This window comes from Pelophylax lessonae, assembly GCF_965119305.1.
Source record: "Pelophylax lessonae genome assembly, contig: HAP1_SCAFFOLD_108, whole genome shotgun sequence".
NCBI classification, from domain to species: domain Eukaryota; kingdom Metazoa; phylum Chordata; class Amphibia; order Anura; family Ranidae; genus Pelophylax; species Pelophylax lessonae.
The window spans coordinates 480,993-493,080 of NW_028120139.1; the positions used below are offsets into that span (position 1 = coordinate 480,993).

At 49.8% G+C, this 12,088-nt stretch overlaps 1 protein-coding gene across 1 annotated transcript in view; it reads left to right on the top strand.

Annotated features, from left to right (window-relative positions):
- Positions 1-803: 803 nt before the first annotated feature.
- The window catches only part of LOC309543497 (stromal interaction molecule 1-like), a gene marked incomplete at its 5' end in the record, with an annotated part of 50,820 nt that continues 39,535 nt past the window's right edge, over positions 804-12,088 (top strand). The window contains one exon of the mRNA XM_082275974.1: positions 804-1,101. Coding sequence (XP_082132100.1) covers positions 804-1,101 — 298 coding nt within the window. The remainder of the gene's footprint in view (positions 1,102-12,088) is intronic.

Here is a 12,088-nt window from a genome sequence, read left to right on the forward strand (position 1 = left end):
CCTAAAGAACGTCTACTGATTAACTAAGTGCTTTTGTCTAAAATAGGACAGTATGTTAATTGGGTCTGAGACTATTGATAAGTATGTTAATGAGCTCACCTGGCTGTCTACTAAGGGAGGTAATTACACAGTCATTGTTCATGTGGTATTCTCAAAGTGTATATAAATGCTGTGTTTCTTTCAATAAAAAAAGTGAAGAGGAGAGTTATTCTCACTTGACCTCAATACGGAGCCTTGTCTCGTACTTGGGGGGGGGGGGGGGATTATTTGTATGTGCTTCATGTATGGCGGATTGGAGTGGTCGATAGCTGTCCTGGTGTTCGGGAGCGGATTATCCTAGACGACTGTAACCCCTTTCATACTTTGGGGTGTCGTTACAATTAGCTTCTGAGATCTTTGCTGAGCGGCCCACGGATCCAAACATCTTTTTCTGAGTTCTTCATGGTGCAGCCCACTGGGGTTCAGACATCGGTCTCTGAGATCTTCATGGTGCAGCCCACTGGGGTTCAGACATCGGACTCTGAGATCTTCATGGTGCAGCCCACTGGGATTCAGACATCGGACTCTGAGATCTTCATGGTGCAGCCCACTGGGGTTCAGACATCGGACTCTGAGATCTTCATGGTGCAACCCACTGGGGTTCAGACATCGGTCTCTGAGATCTTCATGGTGCAGCCCACTGGGGTTCAGACATCGGACTCTGAGATCTTCATGGTGCAGCCCCCAGGGGTTCAGACATCGGACTCTGAGATCTTCATGGTGCAACCCACTGGGGTTCACAGACATCGGTCTCTGAGATCTTCATGGTGCAGCCCACTGGGGTTCAGACATCGGTCTCTGAGATCTTCATGGTGCAGCCCACTGGGGTTCAGACATCGGTCTCTGAGATATTCATGGAGCAGCCCACTGGGGTTCAGACATCGAACTCTGAGATCTTCATGGTGCAGCCCAATGGGGTTCAGACATCGGTCTCTGAGATCTTCATGGTGCAGCCCACTGGGGTTCAGACATCGGACTCTGAGATCTTCATGGTGCAGCCCCCTGGGGTTCAGACATCGGTCTCTGAGATCTTCGTTGAGCAGCCCACAAGGATTGAAAAATGTTTTTTTTTTAGATCTTCACTGTGCAGCCCCCTGGGGTCCAAACTTTGGTCTCTAAGATCTTTGCTGTGAAGCCCACTAGGATTCAAATATTTGCTTCTGAAATCTTCACTTTGTGGCCCTCTGGGATCTAAACATCGGCTACTCAATTACTCTCAGGAATAGTCATAAGTTGCAAAGTACCGATCACTTTTCTTCTACCACACATAGCCCACTCCAATCTCCATTCCCTCCCATGAACATCTCACCTCTATGGTTGTCCACTCCAATCTCCATTCCCTCCCATGGACATCTCCCCTCTATGGTTGCCCACTCCAATCTCCATTCACTCCCATGGACATCTCACCTCTATGGTTGCCCACTCCAATCTCCATTCACTCCCATGAACATCTCACCTCTATGGTTGTCCACTCCAATCTCCATTCCCTCCCATGAACATCTCACCTCTATGGTTGCCCACTCCAATCTCCATTCCCTCCCATGAACATCTCACCTCTATGGTTGCCCACTCCAATCTCCATTCCCTCCCATGGACATCTCACCTCTATGGTTGCCCACTCCAATCTCCATTCACTCCCATGAACATCTCACCTCTATGGTTGCCCACTCCAATCTCCATTCCCTCCCATGAACATCTCACCTCTATGGTTGCCCACTCCAATCTCCATTCCCTCCCATGAACATCTCACCTCTATGGTTGCCCACTCCAATCTCCATTCCCTCCCATGAACATCTCACCTCTATGGTTGCCCACTCCAATCTCCATTCCCTCCCATGGACATCTCACCTCTATGGTTGCCCACTCCAATCTCCATTCCCTCCCATGGACATCTCACCTCTATGGTTGTCCACTCCAATCTCCATTCCCTCCCATGAACATCTCACCTCTATGGTTGCCCACTCCAATCTCCATCCACTCCCATGAACATCTCACCTCTATGGTTGCCCACTCCAATCTCCATCCACTCCCATGAAAATCTCACCTCTATGGTTGCCCACTCCAATCTCCATTCCCTCCCATGAACATCTCACCTCTATGGTTGCCCACTCCAATCTCCATTCCCTCCCATGGACATCTCACCTCTATGGTTGCCCACTCCAATCTCCATCCACTCCCATGAACATCTCACCTCTATGGTTGCCCACTCCAATCTCCATTCACTCCCATGAACATCTCACCTCTATGGTTGCCCACTCCAATCTCCATTCACTCCCATGAACATCTCACCTCTATGGTTGCCCACTCCAATCTCCATTCACTCCCATGAACATCTCACCTCTATGGTTGCCCACTCCAATCTCCATTCACTCCCATGAACATCTCACCTCTATGGTTGCCCACTCCAATCTCCATTCACTCCCATGAACATCTCACCTCTATGGTTGCCCACTCCAATCTCCATTCACTCCCATGAACATCTCACCTCTATGGTTGCCCACTCCAATCTCCATTCCCTCCCATGAACATCTCACCTCTATGGTTGCCCACTCCAATCTCCATTTCCTCCCATGGACATCTCACCTCTATGGTTTGCCCCTCCAATCTCCATCCACTCCCATGAACATCTCACCTCTATGGTTGCCCACTCCAATCTCCATTCACTCCCATGGACATCTCACCTCTATGGTTGTCCACTCCAATCTCCATTCACTCCCATGGACATCTCACCTCTATGGTTTGCCCCTCCAATCTCCATCCACTCCCATGAACATCTCACCTCTATGGTTGCCCACTCCAATCTCCATTCACTCCCATGGACATCTCACCTCTATGGTTGTCCACTCCAATCTCCATTCACTCCCATGGACATCTCACCTCTATGGTTGGCCACTCCAATCTCCATTTCCTCCCATGGACATCTCACCTCTATGGTTTGCCCCTCCAATCTCCATCCACTCCCATGAACATCTCACCTCTATGGTTGTCCACTCCAATCTCCATTCCCTCCCATGAACACCTCACCTCTATGGTTGTCCACTCCAATCTCCATCCACTCCCATGAACATCTCACCTCTATGGTTGTCCACTCCAATCTCCATTCCCTCCCATGAACATCTCACCTCTATGGTTGTCCACTCCAATCTCCATTCCCTCCCATGAACATCTCACCTCTATGGTTGTCCACTCCAATCTCCATTCCCTCCCATGAACATCTCACCTCTATGGTTGCCCACTCCAATCTCCATTCCCTCCCATGGACATCTCACCTCTATGGTTGCCCACTCCAATCTCCATTCCCTCCCATGGACATCTCACCTCTATGGTTGTCCACTCCAATCTCCATTCACTCCCATGGACATCTCACCTCTATGGTTGCCCACTCCAATCTCCATTCCCTCCCATGAACATCTCACCTCTATGGTTGCCCACTCCAATCTCCATTCCCTCCCATGAACATCTCACCTCTATGGTTGTCCACTCCAATCTCCATCCACTCCCATGAACATCTCACCTCTATGGTTGGCCACTCCAATCTCCATTCCCTCCCATGGACATCTCACCTCTATGGTTGTCCACTCCAATCTCCATTCACTCCCATGGACATCTCACCTCTATGGTTGCCCACTCCAATCTCCATCCACTCCCATGAACATCTCACCTCTATGGTTGGCCACTCCAATCTCCATTCACTCCCATGGACATCTCACCTCTATGGTTGGCCACTCCAATCTCCATTCACTCCCATGGACATCTCACCTCTATGGTTGTCCACTCCAATCTCCATTCACTCCCATGGACATCTCACCTCTATGGTTGTCCACTCCAATCTCCATTCCCTCCCATGAAAATCTCACCTCTATGGTTGTCCACTCCAATCTCCATTCCCTCCCATGAACATCTCACCTCTATGGTTGTCCACTCCAATCTCCATCCACTCCCATGAACATCTCACCTCTATGGTTGGCCACTCCAATCTCCATTCCCTCCCATGGACATCTCACCTCTATGGTTGTCCACTCCAATCTCCATTCACTCCCATGGACATCTCACCTCTATGGTTGCCCACTCCAATCTCCATCCACTCCCATGAACATCTCACCTCTATGGTTGGCCACTCCAATCTCCATTCACTCCCATGGACATCTCACCTCTATGGTTGGCCACTCCAATCTCCATTCACTCCCATGGACATCTCACCTCTATGGTTGTCCACTCCAATCTCCATTCACTCCCATGGACATCTCACCTCTATGGTTGTCCACTCCAATCTCCATTCCCTCCCATGAACATCTCACCTCTATGGTTGTCCACTCCAATCTCCATTCCCTCCCATGGACATCTCACCTCTATGGTTGTCCACTCCAATCTCCATTCCACTCCCATGAACATCTCACCTCTATGGTTGCCCACTCCAATCTCCATTCCCTCCCATGGACATCTCACCTCTATGGTTGTCCACTCCAATCTCCATTCCCTCCCATGGACATCTCACCTCTATGGTTGCCCACTCCAATCTCCATTCACTCCCATGGACATCTCACCTCTATGGTTGCCCACTCCAATCTCCATTCCCTCCCATGGACATCTCACCTCTATGGTTGGTCCACTCCAATCTCCATTCACTCCCATGGACATCTCACCTCTATGGTTGCCCACTCCAATCTCCATTCCCTCCCATGGACATCTCACCTCTATGGTTGTCCACTCCAATCTCCATCCACTCCCATGAACATCTCACCTCTATGGTTGTCCACTCCAATCTCCATTCACTCCCATGGACATCTCACCTCTATGGTTGCCCACTCCAATCTCCATTCCCTCCCATGAACATCTCACCTCTATGGTTGTCCACTCCAATCTCCATTCCACTCCCATGAACATCTCACCTCTATGGTTGTCCACTCCAATCTCCATTCACTCCCATGAACATCTCACCTCTATGGTTGGCCACTCCAATCTCCATTCCACTCCCATGAACATCTCACCTCTATGGTTGTCCACTCCAATCTCCATTCACTCCCATGGACATCTCACCTCTATGGTTGGCCACTCCAATCTCCATTCCACTCCCATGGACATCTCACCTCTATGGTTGTCCACTCCAATCTCCATTCCACTCCCATGAACATCTCACCTCTATGGTTGTCCACTCCAATCTCCATTCCACTCCCATGAACATCTCACCTCTATGGTTGCCCACTCCAATCTCCATTCACTCCCAATGAACATCTCACCTCTATGGTTGTCCACTCCAATCTCCATCACTCCCATGAACATCTCACCTCTATGGTTGCCCACTCCAATCTCCATTCCCTCCCATGGACATCTCACCTCTATGGTTGCCCACTCCAATCTCCATCCACTCCCATGAACATCTCACCTCTATGGTTGGCCCACTCCAATCTCCATTCACTCCCATGGACATCTCACCTCTATGGTTGCCCACTCCAATCTCCATTCACTCCCATGACATCTCACCTCTATGGTTGTCCACTCCAATCTCCATTCACTCCCCATGAACATCTCACCTCTATGGTTGCCCACTCCAATCTCCATTCCACTCCCATGAACATCTCACCTCTATGGTTGCCCACTCCAATCTCCATTCCCTCCCATGAACATCTCACCTCTATGGTTGCCACTCCAATCTCCATCCACTCCCATGAACATCTCACTCTATGGTTGCCCACTCCAATCTCCATTCCCTCCCATGAACATCTCACCTCTATGGTTGCCCACTCCAATCTCCATTCACTCCCATTAACATCTCACCTCTATGGTCTGCCCCACCAATCTCATTCCCTCCATGCAACACTCTCACCTCTATGGTTGTCCTCTCCAATCTCCATTCACTCCCATGGACATCTCACCTCTATGGTTGCCCCCTCCAATCTCCATTCCCTCCCATGAACATCTCACCTCTATGGTTGCCCACTCCAATCTCCATCCACTCCCATGAACATCTCACCTCTATGGTTGCCCACTCCAATCTCCATCCACTCCCATGAACATCTCACCTCTATGGTTGCCCACTCCAATCTCCATTCGCTCCCATGAACATCTCACCTCTATGGTTGCCCACTCCAATCTCCATTCCCTCCCATGAACATCTCACCTCTATGGTTGCCCACTCCAATCTCCATCCACTCCCATGAACATCTCACCTCTATGGTTGCCCACTCCAATCTCCATTCCACTCCCATGAACATCTCACCTCTATGGTTGCCCACTCCAATCTCCATTCACTCCCATGAACATCTCACCTCTATGGTTGCCCACTCCAATCTCCATTCCCTCCCATGAACATCTCACCTCTATGGTTGCCCACTCCAATCTCCATTCACTCCCATGAACATCTCACCTCTATGGTTGCCCACTCCAATCTCCATTCACTCCCATGAACATCTCACCTCTATGGTTGCCCACTCCAATCTCCATTCACTCCCATGAACATCTCACCTCTATGGTTGCCCACTCCAATCTCCATTCACTCCCATGAACATCTCACCTCTATGGTTGTCCTCTCCAATCTCCATTCACTCCCATGGACATCTCACCTCTATGGTTGCCCACTCCAATCTCCATTCACTCCCATGAACATCTCACCTCTATGGTTGCCCACTCCAATCTCCATTCACTCCCATGAACATCTCACCTCTATGGTTGCCCACTCCAATCTCCATTCACTCCCATGAACATCTCACCTCTATGGTTGTCCTCTCCAATCTCCATTCACTCCCATGGACATCTCACCTCTATGGTTGCCCACTCCAATCTCCATTCACTCCCATGGACATCTCACCTCTATGGTTGTCCACTCCAATCTCCATTCCCTCCCATGAACATCTCACCTCTATGGTTGCCCACTCCAATCTCCATTCACTCCCATGAACATCTCACCTCTATGGTTGTCCACTCCAATCTCCATTCACTCCCATGGACATCTCACCTCTATGGTTGTCCACTCCAATCTCCATTCCCTCCCATGAACATCTCACCTCTATGGTTGTCCACTCCAATCTCCATTCACTCCCATGGACATCTCACCTCTATGGTTGCCCACTCCAATCTCCATCCACTCCCATGAACATCTCACCTCTATGGTTGTCCACTCCAATCTCCATTCCCTCCCATGAACATCTCACCTCTATGGTTGTCCACTCCAATCTCCATTCCACTCCCATGAACATCTCACCTCTATGGTTGGCCACTCCAATCTCCATTCACTCCCATGAACATCTCACCTCTATGGTTGCCCACTCCAATCTCCATTCACTCCCATGAACATCTCACCTCTATGGTTGCCCACTCCAATCTCCATTCACTCCCATGAACATCTCACCTCTATGGTTGCCCACTCCAATCTCCATTCACTCCCATGGACATCTCACCTCTATGGTTGTCCACTCCAATCTCCATTCACTCCCATGGACATCTCACCTCTATGGTTGCCCACTCCAATCTCCATTCACTCCCATGAACATCTCACCTCTATGGTTGCCCCACTCCAATCTCCATTCACTCCCATGGAACATCTCACCTCTATGGTTGCCCACTCCAATCTCCATTCACTCCCATGAACATCTCACCTCTATGGTTGTCCACTCCAATCTCCATTCACTCCCATGGACATCTCACCTCTATGGTTGCCCACTCCAATCTCCATTCACTCCCATGGACATCTCACCTCTATGGTTGTCCACTCCAATCTCCATTCCCTCCCATGAACATCTCACCTCTATGGTTGCCCACTCCAATCTCCATTCACTCCCATGAACATCTCACCTCTATGGTTGTCCACTCCAATCTCCATTCACTCCCATGGACATCTCACCTCTATGGTTGTCCACTCCAATCTCCATTCCCTCCCATGAACATCTCACCTCTATGGTTGCCCACTCCAATCTCCATTCCCTCCCCTGAACATCTCACCTCTATGGTTGCCCACTCCAATCTCCATCCACTCCCATGAACATCTCACCTCTATGGTTGTCCACTCCAATCTCCATTCACTCCCATATCTCACCTCTATGGTTGCCCACTCCAATCTCCATCCACTCCCATGAACATCTCACCTCTATGGTTGCCCACTCCAATCTCCATCCACTCCCATGAACATCTCACCTCTATGGTTGCCCACTCCAATCTCCATCCACTCCCATGAAAATCTCACCTCTATGGTTGCCCACTCCAATCTCCATTCCCTCCCATGAACATCTCACCTCTATGGTTGCCCACTCCAATCTCCATTCACTCCCATTAACATCTCACCTCTATGGTTGCCCACTCCAATCTCCATTCCCTCCCATGAACATCTCACCTCTATGGTTGTCCTCTCCAATCTCCATTCACTCCCATGGACATCTCACCTCTATGGTTGCCCCCTCCAATCTCCATTCCCTCCCATGAACATCTCACCTCTATGGTTGCCCACTCCAATCTCCATCCACTCCCATGAACATCTCACCTCTATGGTTGCCCACTCCAATCTCCATCCACTCCCATGAACATCTCACCTCTATGGTTGCCCACTCCAATCTCCATTCGCTCCCATGAACATCTCACCTCTATGGTTGCCCACTCCAATCTCCATTCCCTCCCATGAACATCTCACCTCTATGGTTGCCCACTCCAATCTCCATCCACTCCCATGAACATCTCACCTCTATGGTTGCCCACTCCAATCTCCATCCACTCCCATGAACATCTCACCTCTATGGTTGCCCACTCCAATCTCCATTCACTCCCATGAACATCTCACCTCTATGGTTGCCCACTCCAATCTCCATTCCCTCCCATGAACATCTCACCTCTATGGTTGCCCACTCCAATCTCCATTCACTCCCATGAACATCTCACCTCTATGGTTGCCCACTCCAATCTCCATTCACTCCCATGAACATCTCACCTCTATGGTTGTCCACTCCAATCTCCATTCACTCCCATGAACATCTCACCTCTATGGTTGCCCACTCCAATCTCCATTCACTCCCATGAACATCTCACCTCTATGGTTGTCCTCTCCAATCTCCATTCACTCCCATGGACATCTCACCTCTATGGTTGCCCACTCCAATCTCCATTCACTCCCATGGACATCTCACCTCTATGGTTGTCCACTCCAATCTCCATTCACTCCCATGGACATCTCACCTCTATGGTTGTCCACTCCAATCTCCATTCCCTCCCATGAACATCTCACCTCTATGGTTGTCCACTCCAATCTCCATTCCCTCCCATGAACATCTCACCTCTATGGTTGCCCACTCCAATCTCCATTCACTCCCATGGACATCTCACCTCTATGGTTGTCCACTCCAATCTCCATTCACTCCCATGGACATCTCACCTCTATGGTTGTCCTCTCCAATCTCCATTCACTCCCATGGACATCTCACCTCTATGGTTGCCCACTCCAATCTCCATTCACTCCCATGGACATCTCACCTCTATGGTTGTCCACTCCAATCTCCATTCACTCCCATGGACATCTCACCTCTATGGTTGTCCACTCCAATCTCCATTCCCTCCCATGAACATCTCACCTCTATGGTTGTCCACTCCAATCTCCATTCACTCCCATGGACATCTCACCTCTATGGTTGCCCACTCCAATCTCCATCCACTCCCATGAACATCTCACCTCTATGGTTGTCCACTCCAATCTCCATTCCCTCCCATGAACATCTCACCTCTATGGTTGGCCACTCCAATCTCCATTTCCTCCCATGGACATCTCACCTCTATGGTTTGCCCCTCCAATCTCCATCCACTCCCATGAACATCTCACCTCTATGGTTGCCCACTCCAATCTCCATTCCCTCCCATGAACATCTCACCTCTATGGTTGCCCACTCCAATCTCCATTCACTCCCATGAACATCTCACCTCTATGGTTGCCCACTCCAATCTCCATTTCACTCCCATGGACATCTCACCTCTATGGTTTGCCCCTCCAATCTCCATCCACTCCCATGAACATCTCACCTCTATGGTTGCCCACTCCAATCTCCATTCACTCCCATGAACATCTCACCTCTATGGTTGTCCACTCCAATCTCCATTCACTCCCATGAACATCTCACCTCTATGGTTGCCCACTCCAATCTCCATTCACTCCCATGGACATCTCACCTCTATGGTTGTCCACTCCAATCTCCATTCACTCCCATGGAACATCTCACCTCTATGGTTGTCCACTCCAATCTCCATTCCCTCCCATGAACATCTCACCTCTATGGTTGTCCACTCCAATCTCCATTCCCTCCCATGAACATCTCACCTCTATGGTTGCCCACTCCAATCTCCATTCACTCCCATGAACATCTCACCTCTATGGTTGTCCACTCCAATCTCCATTCACTCCCATGGACATCTCACCTCTATGGTTGTCCACTCCAATCTCCATTCCCTCCCATGAACATCTCACCTCTATGGTTGTCCACTCCAATCTCCATTCACTCCCATGGACATCTCACCTCTATGGTTGCCCACTCCAATCTCCATTCCACTCCCATGAACATCTCACCTCTATGGTTGTCCACTCCAATCTCCATTCCCTCCCATGAACATCTCACCTCTATGGTTGCCCACTCCAATCTCCATTCACTCCCATGAACATCTCACCTCTATGGTTGCCCACTCCAATCTCCATTCCACTCCCATGAACATCTCACCTCTATGGTTGCCCACTCCAATCTCCATCCACTCCCATGAACATCTCACCTCTATGGTTGCCCACTCCAATCTCCATTCCCTCCCATGAACATCTCACCTCTATGGTTGCCCACTCCAATCTCCATTCACTCCCATGAACATCTCACCTCTATGGTTGCCCACTCCAATCTCCATTCCCTCCCATGAACATCTCACCTCTATGGTTGTCCACTCCAATCTCCATTCACTCCCATGGACATCTCACCTCTATGGTTGCCCACTCCAATCTCCATTCCCTCCCATGAACATCTCACCTCTATGGTTGCCCACTCCAATCTCCATTCCACTCCCATGAACATCTCACCTCTATGGTTGCCCACTCCAATCTCCATCCACTCCCATGAACATCTCACCTCTATGGTTGCCCACTCCAATCTCCATTCACTCCCATGAACATCTCACCTCTATGGTTGCCCACTCCAATCTCCATTCCCTCCCATGAACATCTCACCTCTATGGTTGCCCACTCCAATCTCCATTCACTCCCATGAACATCTCACCTCTATGGTTGCCCACTCCAATCTCCATTCCACTCCCATGAACATCTCACCTCTATGGTTGCCCACTCCAATCTCCATTCACTCCCATGAACATCTCACCTCTATGGTTGCCCACTCCAATCTCCATTCCCTCCCATGAACATCTCACCTCTATGGTTGCCCACTCCAATCTCCATTCACTCCCATGAACATCTCACCTCTATGGTTGCCCACTCCAATCTCCATTCACTCCCATGAACATCTCACCTCTATGGTTGTCCACTCCAATCTCCATTCACTCCACGCATGAGAACATCTCACCTCTATGGTTGCCCACTCCAATCTCCATTCACTCCCATGAACATCTCACCTCTATGGTTGTCCACTCCAATCTCCATTCACTCCCATGGACATCTCACCTCTATGGTTGCCCACTCCAATCTCCATTCACTCCCATGGACATCTCACCTCTATGGTTGTCCACTCCAATCTCCATTCCACTCCCATGGACATCTCACCTCTATGGTTGTCCACTCCAATCTCCATTCCCTCCCATGAACATCTCACCTCTATGGTTGTCCACTCCAATCTCCATTCCCTCCCCATGAACATCTCACCTCTATGGTTGCCCACTCCAATCTCCATTCACTCCCATGAACATCTCACCTCTATGGTTGTCCACTCCAATCTCCATTCACTCCCATGGACATCTCACCTCTATGGTTGCCCACTCCAATCTCCATTCCCTCCCATGAACATCTCACCTCTATGGTTGTCCACTCCAATCTCCATTCCACTCCCATGGAACATCTCACCTCTATGGTTGCCCACTCCAATCTCCATCCACTCCC